Source organism: Trifolium pratense, linkage group LG3, assembly GCF_020283565.1.
Source record: "Trifolium pratense cultivar HEN17-A07 linkage group LG3, ARS_RC_1.1, whole genome shotgun sequence".
Classification (NCBI taxonomy): domain Eukaryota; kingdom Viridiplantae; phylum Streptophyta; class Magnoliopsida; order Fabales; family Fabaceae; genus Trifolium; species Trifolium pratense.
This window is the reverse complement of record NC_060061.1, coordinates 48,686,458-48,709,871: the sequence shown is the minus strand read 5'-3', so window position 1 is coordinate 48,709,871 and position 23,414 is coordinate 48,686,458. Positions and strand designations below refer to the sequence as shown.

General features: G+C 32.9%; 4 protein-coding genes across 5 annotated transcripts; 1 reads left to right on the top strand and 3 right to left on the bottom strand.

Moving 5' to 3' along the window:
• Window positions 1-1,829: 1,829 nt before the first annotated feature.
• Window positions 1,830-6,896, bottom strand: LOC123916857 (RINT1-like protein MAG2L). Of its 2 annotated transcripts, none has more exons than XM_045968425.1 (4): window positions 6,433-6,896; window positions 6,233-6,331; window positions 4,170-4,294; window positions 1,830-4,071 (listed from the first exon to the last, which is right to left on the bottom strand). In XM_045968425.1, the coding sequence occupies exons 1-4, from the start codon at window positions 6,707-6,709 to the stop codon at window positions 2,104-2,106; spliced, it is 2,469 nt and encodes an 822-aa protein (XP_045824381.1). In that variant the 5' UTR covers window positions 6,710-6,896; the 3' UTR covers window positions 1,830-2,103. The 2 variants fall into 2 exon arrangements, with proteins under 2 accessions (XP_045824381.1, XP_045824382.1); XM_045968426.1 differs by having other exon boundaries at window positions 1,830-4,067; window positions 4,169-4,294; window positions 6,433-6,834.
• Window positions 6,897-8,230: 1,334 nt separating this feature from the next.
• Window positions 8,231-14,846, bottom strand: LOC123917587 (protein AATF). Its single transcript, XM_045969349.1, has 13 exons — window positions 14,601-14,846; window positions 14,246-14,493; window positions 12,354-12,426; window positions 12,047-12,121; window positions 11,846-11,956; window positions 11,235-11,277; window positions 10,857-10,950; window positions 10,512-10,614; window positions 10,336-10,431; window positions 10,213-10,245; window positions 9,827-9,926; window positions 8,715-8,799; window positions 8,231-8,617 (listed from the first exon to the last, which is right to left on the bottom strand). Exons 1-13 carry the CDS (start codon window positions 14,688-14,690, stop codon window positions 8,485-8,487), a joined length of 1,284 nt encoding a protein of 427 aa, XP_045825305.1. The 5' UTR covers window positions 14,691-14,846; the 3' UTR covers window positions 8,231-8,484.
• Window positions 14,847-16,723: 1,877 nt separating this feature from the next.
• Window positions 16,724-18,956, top strand: LOC123915297 (cyclin-dependent kinase C-2-like). The gene is made up of 8 exons (XM_045966434.1): window positions 16,724-16,870; window positions 16,971-17,043; window positions 17,124-17,244; window positions 17,361-17,484; window positions 17,913-18,052; window positions 18,187-18,244; window positions 18,338-18,408; window positions 18,738-18,956. The coding sequence occupies exons 1-8, from the start codon at window positions 16,724-16,726 to the stop codon at window positions 18,886-18,888; spliced, it is 885 nt and encodes a 294-aa protein (XP_045822390.1). The 3' UTR covers window positions 18,889-18,956.
• A 332-nt stretch (window positions 18,957-19,288) lies between these two features.
• LOC123916662 (probable serine/threonine-protein kinase PBL2) lies at window positions 19,289-22,698 on the bottom strand. Its single transcript, XM_045968183.1, has 6 exons — window positions 22,446-22,698; window positions 21,173-21,483; window positions 20,892-21,027; window positions 20,527-20,663; window positions 20,300-20,423; window positions 19,289-20,160 (listed from the first exon to the last, which is right to left on the bottom strand). Exons 1-6 carry the CDS (start codon window positions 22,498-22,500, stop codon window positions 19,778-19,780), a joined length of 1,146 nt encoding a protein of 381 aa, XP_045824139.1. The 5' UTR covers window positions 22,501-22,698; the 3' UTR covers window positions 19,289-19,777.
• Window positions 22,699-23,414: the final 716 nt, after the last annotated feature.

Sequence of the window (23,414 nt, the reverse complement as noted above, 5' to 3'; positions counted from 1 at the left end):
ACAATTATCTCCGCCTTTTTAGACATTTATTTTCTCCTTTCACTAAATAAATATATGTTCTGAGAGGACAAAGCATAAGCAAGGCTTATGCACCATGCATAAATACCCCATATTGTTTAGTGCGCCCCTCAGATTGCTTAGTGTGCCCCCCAGATTTCTAGCGCCCCTCAGATTGCTTAGCGACCCCCAGATTTCTAGCGCGCCCCCAGATTTAAAAAAAAATAATAATTAATTTTGATTAATTGTATTTTAGTTTATTGATTAGGGATAATTTTCAGAGTATTATGTATAGTTAAATGTTTTAATAGTTAGTTTTAAACTAAAATCATTGCAAAATCATTTTGCTGTGGAATAGTTTCAGAGATCTGTCCAAAACCATTTTGTTGTGGAATGGTTTCAGAGATATGTACTCCAAAACCATTATATGTACTTAATCATGCCAAAACAATTTTGTTGTGGAATGGTTTCAGAGGGTTGTACTCCGAAATCATTAGATGTACTTAATAGTTTTTATGTTAATCGTGATCAATTAAACCATAATTACATTACATGTTTTAGTATGTAATTTTAAATTAAAATATGGCTATATAATCATCCAACACAATTAATTTAAAATGGGTTCTTATAGTATGTACTTCAAAGGAACAAAAGTAATTTTTTAATTGGAAATGGGGGGGGGGCGCTAGAAATCTGGGGGAGGAAAAAAAAACTAGGGGGCGCACTAGAAATCTGGGGGAGGAAAAAAAATTGGGGGGCGCGCTAGAAATTTAGGGGAGGAAAAAAAAAGGGGGGTGCAAGAAAATATGGGGGGGCGCGCTAAAAAAAACTGGGGGACAAAAAAAAACTGGGGGGCGCTAAGCATATGGGGGTGCGTTAAGCAATTTTCATTATTTATGCATGATGCATAAGGAAAAAGTTTATGCACCATAACTACTCTCGTTCTGAGAAGCTACACACCAACTTTTCGTTTGAAATTGTTTTCTATATTTTTTAAAAAAATTGTAATAAATCGATGCAATTTCTTAAATTTAATTATTCATTTAAAAAAGTCATGACAAATAACTTTTAAGAGTACTCGTAAAATAATACTAATATCTTATTTCTTATCCTATGTGCACCGGAATTGAATTTGACACAGTAATTGCATCACACAATTACTGCTCTCAACTAGTTGTTTTAGACGAGTGGCTGAAATTGTTTAACCGTGTTAAAACTTATATGCATTCTGAATCGTCCGATCTCACATCAATGTTTATGATCGTACATGAAATCTATGAAATCCCTCTTTGGTTTGATCGTGAAATGCATGTATTTATTACAGCATAATTCAGACCTTTCAGTATTTTCAAGTTTTTAAAAGAAGCTATGTTTGATATTTTTTACCTCTTTCACTGAAAATATAGTTACCATTTTTTTCCCAATTACAATTCTACTATTTATAGTACTATTATGTAAAAAAAATTTAGCCCCCTTCAAAAATGGGGACTAGGGTGATCATTCAATCCAACCATATCTCAATACCACCATTGAATTGAATAATTTACAGCCAAATAATCACTGCCCTAACTAATGAACTTATCACTAGATAATCAACCAAGTTGAACTTGGGCAAGAGAAATATTCTAGCTGAGATTTAGCCACTGGTAGTTGAGTTTCAGCAAGTTTGCTTGGCATTTTATCCAATGCAGCGCTTAGTTCCATACACTTTCTCTCATCAACAAATTACTGTTTGCATGGTGTAGTAAAAAGCGGATCGGGATTCCCAATAGTCAAGGAACTATGTAGTCAGAGTGTTGTAGACCTTATGATTAAGATTGGACGGTGAAAGATTAATAACTCAAAAAATAAAAATTATATTACAAATCAGACAGTAAGTGAGATCACCATGCAGTCACTATTTGACCGTAGGGAATCCATTTTCGTTAAAAACCTTACATGTTGTGGTGAGAGCTCAATGTATCACAATTCCTAACAACTTTCTATACAGACAATAATGACTTGTCTTCAAAGGTAGAAGTATTTGCTTATTTCATGTGCTTTTTCTATTACATAAGAGTATTTGTTTACTTGGCCTAGATTTCTGCAACATTTTGATACCATAAATCAAGTGGCACAATTTCTGTATCTAAGAACTTTATTAACTTGATTAACCGATAGATGAGAAATTCCATGAAGATGTAAACATTTAGGTCCACTTTCATCAATGGATAGTAAACCTTGAATTTGATTTGCCTCTTCTTTTTTCAGCTTCAAAAGCTTAATAATCTCATTAATATAAGGGAAAAACGCATGCGGGCGAGCACAATAAGGCTTGAAAATATATATCAAAGCTTGCATATCAGCATCAAATTGACTTGTACCAATCTTGGAAAACCGAATCTCACTTGTTAAAATGCTGCTTGAAATGTAATGATCCAGTCCTTCGGCAATGCTTCTCCATAAATCTAAGAAGTCCTTTCTGTTGAGATTTATCTTCACAATACCGAGCCAACCTTTTAAAGCATCTAAAGCCCCGACAAAATCATTGGAGACAACTAAACTAATTGCCTCGCTTGCAACAACTAGATTTGTATAATCTTGTTTTTCCTCAAAGTTATCTTTGTTTTGAACATATTCCCAAGAAAGTATTTCAAATTGTCGAAGAATAACCGCAATAATTTCCACAAGCCAGTTGGTTTCCATTTCAAACAAGCTTTTTATTTCTTCATAAAAAAAGCAGTCACTAGCCACTGTATCATCTTGCGTTTTCTTGCTAGAATCTTTTTCAGCAATTTTCATCTCCAGAAACTCCACAGCATCATTCCATTCTTGCAGTTTAATCGAAATATACCTGGCAGCATTTATTAACCCGCACACTCTAACTATGGCAACATCATCAGAATTATGAGGAGATAATTCAGTTGACTTGAACCGCAAAAGCAATATCTTAAAGAAATACCAGATGAATCTTCCTGCTGCAGATCTAATAAACTTTGCACGCGACAAAATGGATGGCATAGTTTGGCAGCGTTTAATCATTTCCCAATTGATTTTAAGGAATAGCTCTGCAATAGGTGGAGCTTTGTGATCTTCTATAGTAGATAACAGATGTTCCTGATCAGTGTCAATCCCATTATTACATTTGCTAGAAACCACCCATGTTTTCTCATCTTTCAACTCTGAATTAAGTTTCTCCCACGCATTTTTGAATTCTAATTTTGCCCACATCTTCAGCCAATCATGCCTATCACAGAATATTGATAAAACTGACATACCTCTTGAGGGCCCTTCAAAATTTCCGGACTCCGCCAAGAAACAAGTGTCTTGATTGACAAGAGATTGCATCTTTTTGTCAAAAGCAATGATATGGTCTATGAGGTGAAGCCATGAAGATAATACATCCGGTTTTAAATGTTTTACGTTGTAACTTTCGGCAAGCGAAGAGAAAACTTTCTTTGCAAGAAAGCCAGAAAGCATTTGAACTATTGCATCGACCCATGCCTCCTTTGCACTACAACTGATCAGCCCCGCCTTATCAATAAGAGGCTGCAAGACATCGTCTACTCCTGTAATAAAACCCCGCGTAACTTTATATGCCAGCGCGAAGATATATTCTGGCTGTTCCGTCCATTTTCCAAAATGGTGTTCCATCCTTGATGCAATAGGAGAGACTAGTTCATCAATAGCCCAAAGCCGTAAATTCTGTGTCTCTCTTTTCATCTTAAGCTGTCTCTCTTCTCTTTTATCTTGCAGATGCTGTAAAGCACAAAGAACTATAAAACTTCGAGAGTAATTTCTTCTTTTATCTTCTTGCATTAGAACTAATGGATTAGGAAGGTTTGTGATTTGCTCGCGACTGTTTTCTGACTGCAGCAGTTTTGGTGGCCACCCAAAAGAGGCAAGAAGAGCCCGATGATCTGCAAAAATTTGTGGTCGGAGAGCAGCCAAGATTTTATCTACTCTAACATCAACAGACCTCAGAAGACACTGCCACTGAGGATGGAATTTCACAATAGTGACCAATACTTGTTCAATGTCATTCATGGCTTTTATAGCCTGAATCAAGTTGTCATGCTTCTGTTCATTATTATCCTGCAGCACAGAGCATTCATATAACAACAATCCATGATCAGTAGTTAATTCATCATTCCAACAAATGTTTACTAACTAAAATGAAGAATAGTATTTACATTGGAAATTGATGATATCGAGAGCTTTGATGAAAACATATTGCCTGCACGAGTGTGACTAGCCATGACAAAGAGAGCAGCATCTTCAAGATCTCCAACCAAAGCTTCCAACTGTACAGCATTCTCTAACAAAATAATACGGAAAAAATTTCAGCTAGCTTGGTTAAAATAGTACCACCTAATGAAATAATTGCATTTTTTCATAAACAGTAAATTACAATCATCAAGCACGGCTCAACTATACCGTGAAAGATTTCAACAATCAAACATATTGAAGGAAATAATCTATGGTCAGCCAATTTTGCAATAATTTCAAAGAAATCAACAGAAAAGGAAAATAAAATGAACACCATTATTTCATCAGAGTTTTTTAATGAAACTTATGATGGGAACACAGACTGAATCCAATCAACAATTTGTTCGTGAGATTGTAATGGTTCGTCTTTGATACTTAAAATTCACAAAATTCCAAAACAGTACCTTGAAGAAAGACTAATGTGATAAAAAAAAATCAATTTCAGTGACTAGTTGTAAACAAGTTAAAATTATAGGACCCGCAACTAGAAGGTTTAACATCTTAAAACCAAACTAAAACAATATTGGAGCAACCTAACCTCAGTTGAAATCCTAACAAAAACTTAAAACTAATGGTAGAGTCGGTGACATCATAAGTTTGAACCAACTGGAAGTGATAGATTAAGGTATGGAAACAACTGTGATGTAGCCAATCAACATCAGCACCAGAGGCAGCAAAAATGAGGTGTCAAAACCCGAGCAGCCGCAGATAAACAGAAAATAGAGCGCGTGAAACAGTATCATGATGATCATCGTGATGATCAGGAGCGGATGGACAACACTGATCGAGTAAATGAATTGAGCAAACGACCCCCTAGAATGAACAGAGGAAGCGCCATCAAGTAGAACAGCATCGACGATGTTGCAAACAGAGCTTCAGAGGTTGGCGTGTGTGTTGTAGGTTTTGAAAATATTTCTTGCTGGTGGTGGTATAAACCTCTGGAAAATTCTCCAGCAGCGGCAGAAACCGGTAACAGAAGAGGCCAAACAAGATGATACACGTTGAAGAAACAAAGAGAAAAAATAAACGGAGTTCAATTGAATAAATTCTAAATACAACAATTATTACATTCCTAAACTTTTGAAACTCAGGTAGCAGATTATATAGTGTACCATGTTGAATTTACGAGTTTTAGATAAAACGAGAAGCAAAATAATAAGAGCTTGAATATTATTGATAGTAATAACTTGATACAAAACACTGAATTATTTATAAGGATACAAGACTCATAATCCTAAATAAATAGAGAAATCAAGAAACAAATCATAACAAAATCTAAGTAACATTAAACTAATCATAAAGATAATCTAAGATACTCTAAAATTATAAGCTGATCTAACGAGATAAACTAAGAAACTACAACATAATAATCAAAGATATTATAAGATGTTTTCTAATATTTTAACGTAGTTAATGAAATTCAATAGATGATTAATAAGTTGTGAAACCAAAAGCCTATTTGGATTGACTTATTTGAGCTTATCTACCGACATAAATTTTGTGAGACTATTTTGGAGAACTTATGAAAACAGCCTATGACAATTTTCATTAGTTTTTTACAGCTTATTTTCATAAGTTCTCAAATATAACTTATGAAAACAGCTCATTGCATATATAAAAACAATTTATCATTATTTTATCTTTTGTTAGAAAAATGGCTTATGTAAGCTTATACATAAGTGCTTATCATGATAAGCACTTGTGCTATAAGCTACAAATAAGTTGTCTATCCAGACAGATATATTAACCAAATCTAACACGTCATTAAGGGTCTGTTTGGATAAACAGGTTATACAAATGCTCATAGCATTAGAGCTTATAACACACGAAAGCTTATATCATAAGCTCTTAAAATAAGCCAATCCAAATGGGACCTAACTACATATAGAAACTGTCTTAACCTAAATAATAGCTTTATGAACTAAGTTGATAACAGTAAAAAAAATAGCGGATAGCTGATAAGATAGCTGATATGAAAGAGACTCACGAAGATAGCTCCGAATAGACTCAACTCGATTCAATTCTTCGGCTAATCGCGGAAGCTCCTCACTCAAAACCCACCGAAATCTCTTGGAACCAACTCCATCTATAGTAGAAAAACAAAAAAAAAATTATCAGAACTCAACAAAAAAAAATACATTTTTATTATTAAATAAAAGAAAAATAGAAAGACATTATGGTACGAACGGGGAGAAGTGAGGAGGGAGAGATTTTGGAGGGAGAGGGAGAGTTGTTGGAAAGAGGAATTGGATTTGAAGGAACGAGAAATCCATGAAACGGTGCGTTTAGTGAGGTTGTTAAGGAGAAAAGAGTGAAGTTGAGAACAGTGTTTGGTGAGTGAAGAAGAGATGAGAAATTGAGTGGATTCAATAAAAAGGTCTTGTTTGGTTGTAAAGTGTTGATTTAGAAAATCTATGTCTATGTGTTTTTTTGTTAGGTCATTCATGTTTGGTAAAGACTCCATTGTTGTTTCTTTGTTTGTAACTGTTTGCTGTTTTTGTTTCTGATTTCTCAGACAGGGTTGAGACAGTTTCGGTTCAATTCATTCGGTTTCATTTGAATTTGTATGTTTCTAAATTCAGCTCCACGGTTTTAAGTGGTTAATGACTTTTTTTCAAAATGAATTATTGGAGAGAATTTGATTTTGATATATGGGAGAAATAGTTTTTTATTACATTTTATTTATGGAAAATGTTAACAGGTGCTCTGGATCACTAGTTAAAGTAATTAAATATAAAAAAATATCTTCGAATTTGTATAGTTAATATTTTAAAAATCTAAATTTTAGTTTATTTAATGCATACTTTTCTTTTCTTTCCTTTTTTTTTAACAAGCTTTTTCTTTCCATTTTTAGTTTTTTAATTAGTGTCTCGGGAGCACTAGTTAGTAAAATCTTTTATTTATTTCAAGATTGTTCGGCAATGTCAAATTTTTAGCTTAGATTTTATATGTTCATTTGAAAAGAAGAAAAAAAAATTTCTAAATCTATACAAGAGAAGACTTGATATGTGTTAAAGAGTTACCTCTAACTATAACTCAAAATTTTAAATTGGTATATGATGTGTGTTAAAAATGTATAAATGGGTCATGCTAGTTCTGAACTAGTAGTTCACATGCTAATGATTTCAAGGGGAAATTTTATCTTGAAAAAAATAAAGATTTATTGGAAACAATTTTGATTTTTAGTTTTTGAAAAGTGTTTTGCAAATGTATTTTAGAAAAAAAAATTAAAAAGAGAAAAGGACAAAACTCTTTCGATCTATTTTACTTTTGAGTTTAATTTTTATGTACCATCAATGTAAAATCCTTTTACACATGCATCCAATAACGTATTGCCATAATATTTAATTAATATGACACATCATGTGTTTATAAACACAATACATGATGTGTCAATATATAATTTGGGATTTGTGTAAAATAATTTTACACCGATCGTGCATATAAATTAAATTGATGTAGAGAAAACAATTTTCAAAAACATTTTATAAAATTGGATTACCAACAACTTTTTTAGTTTTAAATTTTTAAAAATTTTAAAAACATTTTTGAGAAGGGAATCAAAACAAAATATTTTAAAAATTTAGAAGATAAATGTACAATTCACAAGATAATATTTCCATAATTGATTCCATGTACCTAGTAATTAAATTCCACCCTTCAATTATCCACAAAAATAAAAATAAAAAAATCACTTAAAAGTAAATAAATGGAGTGTTTGAAGTTTAAACGGTAACTTCTGCAATGTTACTTTTAAAATTTAGCATTTTTTTTTACTTGAAAAACATAACATTATAGTAATGAGACATGGTTAATGCGGTCAACCAAGATCCAATTATTTGAATAACATCTAAATGTGAAAATCAAAGGATTAAGACCAAAAGAATAGAAAACGGACATATCTCCGAATTTGGATTTGATGCATTTACTGCGTCACGCAGTTTTGCAATGTCCAATCTTAAATTATCGGTCAAGACTCGAGATCGTTTTAACTGATTTTATAATTGTGTAATATAAACCATCTGATTTCAAATTGATGGCTGAGTACAACATGCAACTGCTTAAGCTTAAGGTGAGAAAATTGTATATTTCATGTCTATTTCCAAATAGATTTACAGCAAAACTGGCTCCTAAGGTGAATAGTTAAATTCCTCAATAATCAACTTCATGTTGGAGACTAATTAGTACAACACATACTAAGAAATAGAGAAATACTTTATGTCTGTTGACCAACCATGACTATGAGGCAGCAGCAGATGATGATCTTTGAGACTTCAATCCAAACAGATCCTCAAATAGCATTGGAGCCATCGCAGGAATATTTGCGGGTTGAGGAGCCATAAAGTTTACTATCTTTTCATGAACATTATACCTTCAATAACAAGTCATTCAAAAATTTCTTCAGTTCTTAAATGCAAGATATATATGACAATGGTAGAAAAAGGAAATTAGTTGTGGTCATTAAGTACCTTATCTTGCGACTTTTTGAGGCCCGTCGATCAACGATTTTTCTTTTTTTAGTTTGCATTCTTTTCAAGGCATAGAATGCTTTCTCTGTTCAAACGAAAATAGCCGAAAATGAGAAAATTTACTTACTTGCATACATAAGAAAAACAGCACAAGTAAATTCCAGACTTTGCATATGCTGATTGTTTGAGAATGGTACAAAGAAAAAAATGGAAATACTAGTAGATAATTACATATCCTTTACCTGTTTCTTAACATTCCAAATGTTAAAATATAGCTTATAGTTTAATAGCTATACTCTGAAGTATAAATAAGTTTAGCATAGATGTCCAATCATATCCATTTTATCACATCAAATTAGTTCTTAAAACTTGTTTAGTATGACAACATTGAGAAGACGAAATATGATTAGACATCTATATAAAAATTGTTTTCACTGTTTTATGATTATTTATATCTAATGTTTTCTTACGATCCTTGCAAAGGCATGATGGGGGAAATAGTGTTTTTCGGAGGCAAAAAGCATTAGACGATCATTGACATTTCAAAAACACAAGTGAAATGCAAGCGGTGCAAATGCAAAATATTTTTTCCTATAAGCTAAAAATATTATATATTAAAATAAAAGGAAAAAAAAAAACCAACAGTGACATAGACCTAAGCCAGAAAAAAAGATCAAAAGAAACGGAAAAGACAAAAAGGCAATAGCACATTAAACAGTGTTATCGGTTCCGACTCTAGAACAGGCATTATAAACATTAAAGTACAAGTCAAAATTGTCGTGTTAGTCTAGTACTCTAGTTAAACTCATTATATGTGTGAAAGATTGTTACTTCTGGAAGCCTGTACGCAACACAAGACTTATAAAACTCCTAAACGCCAAGAAAAATAAAAGCCCAAACTAGTCCATTGGTAGCAACACTCATTCTAACATATTATTTTAAATATTCAATCCCTTATTGGATGAAATTTATGTGTATCTCATCACTTTATGTAAGATTCGTTAACAAAGTGGTGGGACCTACATGAATTTCACCAAATAGGGTAGAGTACTGTTAAAATAGTGATAGAGTGAATGATACTAAAATTAATCAGCCAAAACAAAATTGTTTACCAGATGATGAAGGATCAACAGTCTCAAAAAATTCTTTCAATAATTGCTGATAAAATTCAGAATCGTCCAGCAGTTCAGGATCACCGTCAGCATGTGTTTCCTGAGTACAATTAAATTCAAAACTATGATGTTGAAAACTGAAATGAGAAGTATAATGAGGGGCTGTGTAAAGACAAAAGAAAGACTTATAAGGGGGAGTTGACAATCCAAATTTTGAATGTGGGTGTATCATAAAATACTAAAAATATTGAGAAGGTTTATATTTCAAGACCTAAGGCTGAGCAACAAGCTATCATCTCACAAAAACATATTACTTGGTGAACACCTAGCACATAAGTTATTATATAACTAACAACACTCAAACCATAGTGTAGTATAAGGCTTACCTCTTCATTGGAGCTATTATTAACCTCTGCAGCCTGAAGACATAAGCCAATAAGTGTCAATGACAAAGTTAAATAAATAAGCTTGTTACTGTTTTGAAACAGCTAAGATTAAAACTGACTTACTGATCCTAATATCTTAACGGCTGATCTTCTCAGTTGCATCTGCCTGATCATTCTACTGGGATCTCTCATATAAGCAGCAACTTGATGGCTAATATCCTGCAACAGTACAAGAAATTAAGACTAAAATAATTTTTGCAACGTATTGTAGAATTCTGAGTCCAGTCACAGAACGTTACCTGATTAAAAGCATGCAATTTTCCTTTAATTGCAGCAGCACCGGTTGTCACTTGGGTCATCCTCTGCCATTTATTGATGGACTTGTCTCTGAAAGCTGCCATACTGCAAGACACAATCGGGAATAGCATCAGTCAAGCAAACATGCAAAAATAAGAAAAGGACATGCTGAAGATAGAAATGCAGAGTAAGTATAAAAGTTTCTGTTTGGAGAAGTTTTAAGCATAATTTACACAAAGATAAGGATAATGATTCATGAAACAAAGATATAAGTATAAAAAATGCAATATCTCGAGAATATGAATGCCTGGCACAAAAATAGTGCACTTAGAAGATTATAAAAATACCTGTTGTGCATCCGAGAAATCTGTGACCACTCTTTGTCAAGATTATCATCCAAATCATTAGAAACTTCTAAATCTTTTGATGACCTTTCTGAACCTTTATTAAAAAGAAACGAGAATTTGGTTACTTTGGAAGTTGAAAGTCGCACATTACAACATTAGCATATCCAGCAAAAATCAATGTTTTCAACAAGGTTGTCTTAGAGTTTATCCCTTTCACATTCCTAAAGCAACTGCAGTACTGTACTAGTATTACCATTGCTTATAAATACAAAGATATAGCACAAACTTTGAAGATAAAAGGTCTCAATGGAGCACAAAGGATAACAAGACAGAAAAATAAAAAAGAAACCGAATGGGAAATAAGAAAGAGGAAATCACCATTAATGGTTTGGGTAACTGATGGATTCTTTGCGATCAGAGCCTGGAACAAGAAAAAAGATCAGTGAATAATGAATTGTTTTACATATGAAGATGATTGATAACTAATAAAATTAAAGAGATTGAATGCATTATCAATGTCAATGTCAATATAAAAAAATACTGACTTAATAGTTAATAGTCTTAATATGACATGACAAAGACCTGGTTGGAATGAATCTATAGTTTATGGGAGCTTCTCAATTAGAATAAGTTTATGGTTCTTCACTTACAAAAGAGAGCTTTAGTAAAAAATTGAGATGCATAGCTCGTCCAACTTAGATGAGAAGCTATTTTAGAAATAACTCGGTTATTGTAAGATAATTTCCGTATTTAGTAGAGCTTTAGAAAGAAAAAAAATTGAGATGCAATAGCTCATATGCAACTTAGAGGAGAAGCTATTTTTAAAATAACTCAGTTGTTGTAAGATTATTTTCATATTTATTATCTCAAAGGTGTTTGTTGAGAAATTCATCCAAACAAGCTCATAGAGAAACAGAGAAATAAAACAGCAGCAACAACATTCAACAATTCTTTTATTTTTTATTTAAATTTTGACACAAAAAACACACCTCTTGCAGTTCCAAAATAGAATCCAAAGTCTCCTTGGACGAAGTTATCAAATCTGCATATGCAACTCTAACTGTCTCATCTGATTCACAGAATGAAGCTTTTATCAATTCCTGCAGACAATTAACCATGTTTGGTTATGACATTTAGATATGATAAAATAGTAAATCACATTACATCACTAAAATGGGGTAGGAAAATACCTGGGGTAGCCTATTTGAACTTGAGAATGGCTTCTGAAGTAAGAATCTAAGCTCAAGAATTTTGTACCAGAGGGCCTTTAGTCAAACAAATTTTGATGATATTATTACAAACTCGTAATAGAAACCACTAAATAATACTAAAGCAATCATGACAGCTACAATTGACAACATCTATATATGAGTTAACAATTAATAAACATTTTTCATCCTACTATAATATAAAGCAAATGAGGAAACAGAAGATTAAATAGGTGACAGAAAATCACTAAACACAAAATTCCACTCCACAAAGAAACAGAAACCGCACCTTCTGGCTTTTCACAGCTTGTCCTTTCAGGAAATCTTCATCCTTATAATGTTTCAAGTTCTTCAAAGTGTTTCTGAGGTTAGAAAGATAAATTTCTCATATTTCAGAATCCACAAAATCTCATAGATTAAGCAAGGGAAATAATACAATAAGTTCACTGTAACTCAATTCCTCTATAATAACAACTAGTACAATGATTCGTGAGCCATCAGGTTGATAGCAAACCAGATCTCTCACATTAACATATTGCAAGGACTATGCAAAAGCAGGTTGATATCATTCCACATTAATGCAAAAGCAATATCATGCAGATATTATGCAATGCACAATATTAAAAGAAGCAAGAACTCTCAGTCACAAAAGCCAGTGTTATTGGTAAATGATACTAGACATTTTGGAACGACAACAACAAAAATTATCATAACTTGTTCAAAAAAACAAAAATTATCATAATTAGCTGATTTTTACTGATTAGATAGTCCAAGGATATGATTCAAATTAGGTAACACTCCTTCCTCTGTTCCTTTTAACTAATTGGTTTTTAGGAAAATTCAAGTTTATCTTTTGTTTTCAAGTTTCACGATGACATTCGCTAATTTGTTGTCAATTATGTCCTATCTTATCAACTATTTTAATCTTAGATGAATGAAGAGAGAATAAATGAGTGAGTGGGTCAATAAAAGGTAAGGGTTTATCTTTGAAATTTGCTTATTGATCGAAGTCATCTCTAGCACAACCTTAAAAAAGTTCGAATCTATGCAGAGTATTTTAGTAAAAACGTATATGTAATGCAAATTAAACTTATGCTGAACACAAATAGAACCAGTAAAACAAGTAAATTAAACCAGAAACAATTCAACTGAAATAACTTCAATTCAAGTTAGTAACATAATTCTGAAACTTCGAATCTACAATAAAGGAAAACCCACAACTACAAAGCTCCCACCATGATAGGTTCTATTCTATTGTAGGTAGTCTTAACTATTTTCAAATGCAACTGTGAATCAAGCACTAGTTACCTATCTAGCACACACTTCAGATTAAATGTATGTCCAACACGACACGACTTCATAGTATGTTCAATCGTTTTCAAGATTATTACTAGTGTCTATAAGCATTTGTATAGTTCCAAACTACTTTCAAGATTGTTGATAGTCCCCACAAACCAACAAAGGTCTTTTCAGCATTTTTGTCCCCGCTCACATACTTTCGAGAAACTCAAGTCAGTGTCTGTGTAGTATAGTATCCAATGTTTGTGTTTGTATCAGTGCTTCGTAGCTAACTAGCAATATAAATTAATAGTTAGCTGTGTGGCACACATCATGGTTAAACTACCATGATTAAGATTTAAGACTAGTTAGCTATGTAGCACACACACTTCAAATTAAATGTATGTTTGATGTCCAACAGGACACCAACACATGTCGTTACATTTAATCACTTTCAAGATTATTATTACTAGTGCCTATGAGCATTTGTATAGTCCCAAACTACTCTCAAGATTGCTGATAGCCCACACAAACCAACAAAGGTCTTTTCTTTTCAACATGTTTTATCTTCACTAACACTTTCAACAAACTCAAGTCAGTGTCGGTGCAGTATAGTCTCCAACATTCGTGTTTGTATCAGTGCTTCATAGCTAACTAGCAATATAAATTAATAGTTAGCTATTTAGCACACACCATGGTTAAGACTAGTTAGCTATGTAGCACACACTTCAGATTAAATGTGTGTTCGATGTCCAACACAACACCAACACATGTCGTTACATTCAATAGCTTTCAAGAATCTTCCAATGTCCGTGTTTGTATCGGTGTTTCATAGTTAACTAGCAATATAAATTAAAATAACATACACAATACAAACAAAAAGTGTATGAAAAGGAATCTTACAATTCCTGCTCCTTCTGTTGAAGTTCCCTTAACTCTTCCTCCAGCTCTTCCATCTCATCATTTTTCCATTCACTTTTCTCTTCTCTCCCATTTTCTTCTTCTTCCTCATCACTTCCCTCATCCTCTCCATCTTCTTCTCCTTCCTCGTCACTTCCCTCATCCTCGCCATCTTCTTCTTCCTCATCTGTTCCACCATCTTGTCCATTTTCTTCTTCTTCCTCCTCCTCCACTTCACTATCATCATTAACCTACATAATCAAAAAAAAAAAAAAATCATCTTTAATCAAAATTAAGAAAGAAACTAACTAAACCTAATAGAAAAAACAGAAATTAGCAATAATGAATAAATTGTTACCTCTTCATAGGACATATCATCATCGAATTCATCCAAATCACTGTCACTTTTTTGCATTATTTTCGATTTTTTCGCAGATTTACTACCCATTTTGAAACCTAAATTCAAATGCTTTTTTCAAATCTAGGGTTCGGAATTGGGGGAAAAGATATGGTTATTGAGTTTTGCAGAACGGGGGCGCAACTGAAGGGAAGGAAGACGAAGACAAGGGTTTAAGGTTCAGAGTGGTTTTTCAGATTATTAAAAACGACGTCGTACCAACACTTTTTATAAAAAGAAAAAAAATACTCTATTTTTTTAGGATTATTTTTGGGTTAGATATGTTTTTTCTTTACAATGACTTAAATAAACTCCATATATTTTTATTTTGCAATTTTAGATTCAAAAATAGAAATTACACGAAGATAATACGACTATACGAGGAGTAGAATCGTAGAATTCTCAAGGCATCAATTGAATATAATTGCTGATTTTTGGGTTAAATATATTTTTAATTTTATAAATATATCTCAAATTTTATTTTAGTCATTTAAAATATGTCTAGTAATATTATTTTTTGTACCTACCATAAATCTTTTTTTTCATCACTTTAAAAAATCACACCATTAGAATTTCTAACACATTGTCCATAACAATTTGGTGTCATATTGATCAATGTGTGTTTTGTGAAATTATTTTGAATGTGTGATATGTTGAACTACAAGTCATTGTAGGTTATATATAAAAATTTACGCAAGTTTTTACAAAAAGTTTTTATAAAAATTAAAAACAAAATTTGGGATATTAGTAATAATAATCAGAAACTTATCCATCCCTTAAAAAATTAGACTTCAATACAATTTTTGGTGCTTTTGCGTAAGTTAAAGTTTTATTACATTTTTTGTGTAGAATTTTGGTCTCCCTATTTTACAACTTTAAAGAATAGTTCTTGGTTCTTAATATTAAAAAAAAAAAGATAAATTGAATAATTGTCTAAAATATATTACTAGTTACTTTTTTTTTAAAGCAAATATATATTATAGTTACTTAATGCATAAAAAAAAAAAAAAATAGTTCTTCTATATTAAAAATCAAATAAGTATTTTCATTTCTTTGAATATATAAAAATATATATATCAAATGAGTATGTACCAAAAAAAATAAAAAATAAAATAAAAAAATGAAAGGAGTGAGTATGCATAAATGAAATTCAAAATAGGATTATTACAAAAATGACCATTTGATTTCCCTCCAACTCCAATATAAACAAACTATCATCATCATCATCATCATCATCTTGGTTAGCGTAGCGTAGAAGAAAGTGTTGTGATTTAGGGTTTGTGAATTACAATGACAGAGAAAGGGAAACTCAACGTGGTTGATTGGCCTCCATGTGTTTCCCGGAGGAGTGTCGATTGTTTTGAGAAATTGGAACAAATCGGTCAAGGAACCCATGGGTACTCACTACTTTCTTCTTCTTCTTCTTCTTCTTCTTCTTCTTCTTCTTCTTCTTCTTCTTCCATAAACTCTATATATGTTTCATTTCATTTCAATTTCCATGTAAAATACCAATCTTTATGCTTGCAGTCAGGTTTACATGGCACGAGAAATCCAAACTGGTGAAATTGTTGCTCTCAAGAAAATACGATTGGAGAATAAGAGAGAAGGGGTATGTATATCTTTCTTCACCTTTCTTATCCCTCTTTAACTGTATTTTCAATGTTATATATATTAGGTTGCTTGCTACTGTACTTCATTTGTGAATTGTGATGTATCTTGTTGTATCATTGCTTCCTATGAAGCATGGACACAGACACTTGACACGTCGACACTCTGATAATAATTTTAAGAATTTCAGTTTCCTATATCCGCTATACGTGAAATCAGAATTCTAAACAAACTACACCATGAAAATGTCATCAAGTTGAAAGAGATTGTGATGTCTCCAGGTACATTTTTCAATGATCTATCTAAATGTTTGTTTTAACAAGATTCCTTCATTTCACTTCTTAACATTTTTTCCTTTCTGATACAGGTCCTCAGATAGATGATCAAGGGATGCCAGGCAAGTTATCCATAGTCAATTACTTTATTCTCACTTTGCCTTTGGATTATTATAATATTTCCTTAATATCCTCTATCATATGTTTATTCCATTTCTGTTTTGCTATTTCACAGATGACAACAAATATAAAGGGGGGGGCATATATATGGTCTTTGAATATATGGACCATGACTTAACAGGTCTTGCAGACCGGCCTGGCATGAGATTTACCATCCCCCAAATTAAGGTATGATAGTTGGTGTTGGAGTGTAAATTCATATATAATAATTATAATTATTATATTAGTTTATTGATGCCTGAGTTGTTTTTTTTTTTCCCTCCCAAAGTGTTACATGAGGCAGCTTTTGACGGGACTGCACTATTGTCATGTCAATCAAGTTCTTCATCGTGATATCAAAGGTTCTCTTTTGTGAATTTCTTTCAGTGTTTAAAATCTCCAAATCTATTACTCACATGGGATGTATTTTATTTCTCTGCAGGCTCAAATCTTCTCATAGATAATGAAGGTAATCTGAAGCTGGCAGATTTTGGATTGGCTCGGTCATTTTCGAATGAGCACAATGCAAACCTTACAAATCGAGTCATCACATTATGGTACAGGTAATTGATTTTGATTTTATCGCGTCACTTGTGTTGTGTTTTAACTTCCATTTGGGAGGAGGGTGGTGTTATGAAATGGCTTAGGCATACATTGATATCTTTCATCTTATATTTAGACCCCCTGAATTACTACTGGGGGCAACAAGGTATGGGCCAGCTGTAGACATGTGGTCTGTTGGTTGCATTTTCGCTGAGCTTCTTCAAGGCCACGGGAAGCCAATCTTTCCTGGAAAAGACGAGGTTAGTGATATATATAATCTTATTGGCATAAAGTGTTCAGTGATTGGTATGAAAAAATTTATTTACCAGATTTGGTTTTATCCTTTATAATATCAATTGATCAGCCTTTCTGTCTTCATCTTAGTGGCTTTATAGTTATTATGCCAATCTGAATAATGGATTATGTCTGAAAATGTTCATTTTGTTAGGTAGATCAATGATGTATGTGTTTCCTTTATATGCTTAAACACACTTGTTAATAAGTAATAACAATGTTTAGAATGATTGCTAGATCTAACATATTCAATAGTTTTTAAAAATTGTGTTATTTATGCTCTCGCATTTATTATGTATTTGCTTTTACTATGCAAGGCTTACAGTGTATGCTTATGGTAAGTGTCTTTAATACAGCTTGAGGGTAATGCATGTTTTCTTTGTAACTATTGTAGCTTGAGCAATTAAATATGATTTTTGAGCTGTGCGGAGAACCAGATGAGGTGAACTGGCCCGGAGTTCAAAACACTCCTTTGTACAATCAGTTGAAGCCGACAAGACCGATGAAAAGGCGTCTGAGGGAAGTTTTCAGACAGTAAGTTTAAGATTACAAGCATCATTATTCATATATGCATTTTTATACAAAAAAAAAGGGGTAACAAAATGTTGTATTCTCGTTCATTATCTTTGATTAATCTGAATGGCTTTTATCTGTGACTTGATTACTAGTTTCGATCACCATGCGTTGGAGTTGTTGGAGAAGATGCTCACACTTGATCCTGCTCAGGTATATATCACATTGTCCCTTATTGGTAGTTTGTCTAGCATTGTTCTATAGCAATATCTTGCATCTTACTTGTTGGTGATTTGCTTTTAATAGAGAATTCTTGCCAAGGACGCACTTGATGCCGAGTATTTCTGGACTGATCCATTACCATGTGCTCCCACTAGGTGACCTCCCATACACTTGAGTTTTTCATTTTCGAAATAGAAATTTTACTTTATGCTATCTTCATGAAGAAAATGCAAAACTTCTTAAAATGCGTCATCCACAGCAGCATACCCGTCTTCCCCCGATTCAGCAGGGTGGACAGCAACATGCCGAAATGCGTCAAGGTCCTGTCCACCCTATTTCATGCTTTAGATCTACAGACTACAGCTTGTTTGAATGAATGCAATTTGCTTCATCAAGATATGTTACAAGCTGCTGTTTCTAGTTAACATTGTTTCTTGTATACCCCCCATTGTACTGATTTGGTTTTTGTTTTCATTACATGCAGGCTGCCATACATGAGAAGAACTAGCTGTTTCAATTGTACCATGAAGAATGAAAATATCAACTTACTTAGTTCTACTTGGAAAAGACGGATTTTGTGTCTGAATTGCTTGAAGAAATCCACTACAACGAACATGCACACACAGACAAAATGAGACAGTCTTTCATGTATATTTTTTTGTTAATGATTCTTAACATTGTTGGTATGTAGATTTGAACTCTGAATATAACTCAGATAGGTGATATTTTTTCTTGATTAGGAGAAACATTTTTCATGTTGGAACCTAGGAATTATGTGTACTCAAATAAAAATGTATACAACGTCCGCAATCTTAAAGTACACTTCTAAAACTATGCATTATTTCCACACCTCGTGTTTTACTAAACACATCGGCCTCCGCTGTCTTTTCATTTTGGAACATTAAACTAAGATTAGTTCCCTTTATTTCTTATGGATCTGTGTGCGTCCGACCCTCCCCTTTTATGTTTCTTTGGCGAAGGTATACTCGGGATACAATTGTTGATTAATATTACTGAAGTTTGAAAGACATTCTGTAACAAAGGAAAGAAATCATTCTCACACAATTGCTGATATTATACAACAGTGCAGATTTTAAAAGCACAAAAGAATCAAACAATGTAAGAAGAACCTATAACTGCTATGCTTCCACAAAGTAATACTTACAAAATGAATAATCCACACAAATGGTAATCACTCTCTCAGGAACAGAAATGAAAAAACAAAGCATTATTATTTGTATAATAATAACTCTGCAGTTCTTTTTCCTAGAGGGATGTAGAAGCATGTGTACAAAAAGTGGAAACAAAACAAGACAAGCAACCTATAAAGCACCGACACCAGACATGACACTGACCCTGACACACGACACACGTCAACACCGATAATTAATAATGTGAAAAAATGAAATATTTGAATGTAACCATATCTGTTGGTGTACTGACACATGTCAGACACTAGACATGACACGCCTTCTGTGTCGGTGCTACATAAAGCAGCTCATACTTGTTTGTAATCCTTCCATTTCACCTTACGGAATGAGAAGAATGTTTGATTGCAGAATTCTCATTTCCATGTTTTGGTGTTCTTTGGAATGAATTAGATGATTGAAGTCCTTGCAATGTTGCAAGAACTTCTGCCATTGGTGGTCTAAATTTAGGATCCGTGTTTAGGCATTGCAATGCAAGTGCAGCTGTAGCTTGTGCTCCTTTCTTAGAGTATTGACCACCTAATCTTGTATCCATGATTCTCAAAACTCTTCTGGAATCACTCAAGAAAGGCATTGCCCAATCCACAAGAGTTTCTTCAGAAAGTCCAGGTCTGGTGTCCTCTACCGCACGCTTTCCTGTTAGTAATTCTAACAAGACAACGCCAAAGCTGTATACATCACTCCTTGGTGTCAAATGACCTGTTTAATCAAAAACAACAAAATTTAGGATACAATGACACCACTTAGTAACAGTTCCGTTTTAGTTGTCTTTTTAAGATTATTTACAAATAAAAAAATCCATTAAATTTTGTTACTTTTGACGAAAGGTAATATATACCTGTAGCAACATACTCTGGAGCAGCATAACCTTGAGTTCCGATGACTCTAGTTGAAACATGAGTATTATCTCCGGTAGGACCATCTCTTGCCAATCCAAAATCCGAAAGCTTTGCATTGAAATCCTAAAGAAAGATTGGATTCTCTTTCAGAATGGATACATAAAGAGATAAACTATGATACATGGTCACTACATTTTCAATAAACCAAACTTTTAATGTTACATACCGAATCAAGTAGGATATTAGACGCCTTTAAATCACGAAAGATAACATTTGCATTCAAGGAATGTAAGAATGTTAATCCTTTTGCAATACCAACAGCTATGTTGATACGTGTAGGCCAGGGAATAGGTTGAACATTTTCTGCACAAATCAAAAACAAAATGTAAGGTACTGTTATTAATAAACTTCAATTTATCTCTCGGTTAAAAAAAAAAAATTATGCATTCAAGGTTTGACTGTGATTCTCTGCAATATCAGGCATCAAGAAGTGACTACGATTTAAAACCTTGGATATCTAAAGCATACAACATTTCCCTTCCACAACAAAGCATTTGCTTATACATCGACAATAGTGTGAAATGTACTTACTTCTGAATAAGTGATTTTCCAAACTTCCTTTTTGCATGAACTCATAAACTAGAAGCCTGTTTTTTCCTTGTAAGCAAAAACCAATGAGTTTCACGAGATTTTCATGGTGAAGCTGCCCTAGATAATTTACTTCTGCCTGCCAATGGAAAAGATATAAAATCAATCAGTCACTATATAGCCAAATGTCCCACCGACATATAAAGTAAATATAGAATATGAAAATTGGAAATGTTTTTAGAAAGTAAACCGAAGATTTGATGTACGAGTCTTGTTACACATACCAGCCATTCTTTGTGGCCTTGAAAGCTTTCTGGTTTGAGATTCTTAATGGCCACTACAATTCCAGTCCCTGGTTTTGTGGGAGCAAATGTGTTTTCATCAATCCATCCCTTGAAGATACGCCCAAACCCTCCCTCTCCGATTATATTTTCTCGGCGAAAGTTCTTAGTAGCCTCCTTCATATCATTCAAGCTGAAGGACTTAAGTTTACTGGAGATCGAATTTTCCACATTTTCCTGTGAAGTTTGGAAAGAAGCTCTTTGTTCGGAAGAATTTGAATACCGCTTTGCTGTGCTTTCAGGCTTCTTACTTCCTATGAGTAAATTAGAGGCGAGTTAGAAAAACAATCATGAGATTAACTTTATAAAATCTAGAATGTAGAACCACTTTCATGCAAGTTCTTGAAATCAATTGATGTTAAGTGCCAGAAACATGTGAAATTAAGAATGTAGGAACATAGTTCTAAATTGAAGTTGTGATTGCGAATTGCGATGTTGTTGCAAAAACCTCTAAAAGTGTGTTTGGTTTCCCAATAGGGAGAGCCAAAAAGTGATTCTAAACACATAAACTTGATTTTGACAAATTAGGGTGATGTTAATTGGAATTAATTATGCCTCTAGAATCGATTCTAACTTACGTTGGAATTTGTAGCTTTTGACTCCACACACTCAAATTTATTGTACAACTCACTTTTACGTAAATGTATCGAAGCATAAACCAATTTATGCTAAACACATTTTTAACTAAAATCAATTTTGCAAAGCCGGACACACTAAAACCTTTATATCGCGAATAGATTTGCGATTGTGAACTGCAATTTAGAACTATGATCCGCAAAGAACGGATTTTGGGAGGTTTATGGAGCTCCTAATATGTAGTTGACTTCCATTAAATTAAGATCTGTTGTGAATATTGGAAGGATAAACAACAAAGTATATAAGCTTTAACAACATTTCACAATATGTTGACATAATTAGCTTTAATTAGTACACTAATTTGTGTTAAGGTTCAAAATTTCATGGTTTCATTTCCTAAACATGCATCAACCAATTATTCAAAATTGTCTAACATTCTTAGAATATAAACAAATATTCTTTTTTCAGATTCATTGAATAACACATGTATTTGGTCTATAAATAATCTATGTATATTTGTGACCGGAGGGAATATTGAACATAACAAGCAAAAGGTTGAAATTAAGAAAAGAATTGGGAAAACATGTATAGTGACATCAAAGAAGAAAAGTTGAATAAAGAAATATGACAAGAAACAAACCAGAAATGTTTGATGAAGAAACATGAGCAACTGGTTTTGTACAAGAACTTCCCATGAAATAAGGTTGTTGTTGTTGTTGTTGTTGTTGTTGTTGTTGTTGTTGTTAGACAAAACAAGGAAAAAACAGCAGAGGAAGCAAAAGGGTGTGAAGAAAAAGTCTCAAAATTGGAAGTTTATTATGCAACAAGAAAATGTGAACGGCATAGCTATGACTGTCTGAATAAACAACTTGGTCATTGGTCAACATTATAATGAACCTCAAAACGACAATAATTAAGGTTTAAATAAATATCATTTTATCGACAATGACTAAGACTTTTTTTTTTAAGTTTTTTCTCTATAAGTAAATTTTACGTAAGCCAAACACTTGGATGAGATGGTAAATGATCTCTTACAACTTTATTAGAGATATTGAATTCGAATTCAATCCTAAAAATGAAGTATTGGTTCACATCTACAATTTTCCAATTCTCACAATTTAGAGTGTGACGTTGTTTTAGGCTCTTTGAACCTAAAAAAATAATTCATTTTAAATTAACACGAGTCTTTTCATTGTGTTTTGACGTTTTGTTGCCACCTCTGCACATTTTCACAAAACTTTTTAAAAGATCATCCATCCAAAAGTCCTCAAGCCAAGTTTCAGTTCATTCATATATCCTCCTAGTCATTGTCTATATCTTGTGCTAAGAACTGCTCATTCATGTGCCCTAAACATCATATACATCACACATTCTTTAGTCAACTATTTGTAAAACAGTAACAATAATTAAATAAAATGTATATCTAAACTATAGATTGAATAATAGTATTTTTGGTGAAATTAGGAAAGCTTTTTTGTCGTTACATGTAATAAACAAAAAGGGTGGGGACCTAAAATGAAATAAACAATATCTAGTTGCAGGCGGCGGCTAGTACTCCTATTTATGAGTGTTTCCTCTCAATTCAACTTCAATATCCAACAACACCTTC

Excerpts from the sequence above, each read along its gene's own strand:
- LOC123915297 (XM_045966434.1), top strand. The coding sequence starts at position 16,724 with ATGTTTATTCCATTTCTGTTTTGCTATTTCACAGATGACAACAAATAT. Across the intron at positions 17,044-17,123 it reads TCTTCATCGTGATATCAAAG|GCTCAAATCTTCTCATAGAT; the intron begins GTTCTCTTTTGT and ends ATTTCTCTGCAG. Across the intron at positions 18,409-18,737 it reads TTACCATGTGCTCCCACTAG|GCTGCCATACATGAGAAGAA; the intron begins GTGACCTCCCAT and ends CATTACATGCAG.
- LOC123916662 (XM_045968183.1), bottom strand. The coding sequence starts at position 22,500 with ATGGGAAGTTCTTGTACAAAACCAGTTGCTCATGTTTCTTCATCAAAC. Across the intron at positions 21,484-22,445 it reads TTCTTCATCAAACATTTCTG|GAAGTAAGAAGCCTGAAAGC; the intron begins GTTTGTTTCTTG and ends ATTTACTCATAG. Across the intron at positions 21,028-21,172 it reads AAGGCCACAAAGAATGGCTG|GCAGAAGTAAATTATCTAGG; the intron begins GTATGTGTAACA and ends TTCCATTGGCAG.
- LOC123917587 (XM_045969349.1), bottom strand. The coding sequence starts at position 14,690 with ATGGGTAGTAAATCTGCGAAAAAATCGAAAATAATGCAAAAAAGTGAC. Across the intron at positions 14,494-14,600 it reads ATGATATGTCCTATGAAGAG|GTTAATGATGATAGTGAAGT; the intron begins GTAACAATTTAT and ends TTGATTATGTAG. Across the intron at positions 8,800-9,826 it reads TGTTGATCCTTCATCATCTG|AGAAAGCATTCTATGCCTTG; the intron begins GTAAACAATTTT and ends TCGTTTGAACAG.
- LOC123916857 (XM_045968425.1), bottom strand. The coding sequence starts at position 6,709 with ATGGAGTCTTTACCAAACATGAATGACCTAACAAAAAAACACATAGAC. Across the intron at positions 6,332-6,432 it reads CTCCCTCCTCACTTCTCCCC|ATGGAGTTGGTTCCAAGAGA; the intron begins GTTCGTACCATA and ends TTTCTACTATAG. Across the intron at positions 4,295-6,232 it reads GTCTATTCGGAGCTATCTTC|AGAATGCTGTACAGTTGGAA; the intron begins GTGAGTCTCTTT and ends TTATTTTGTTAG.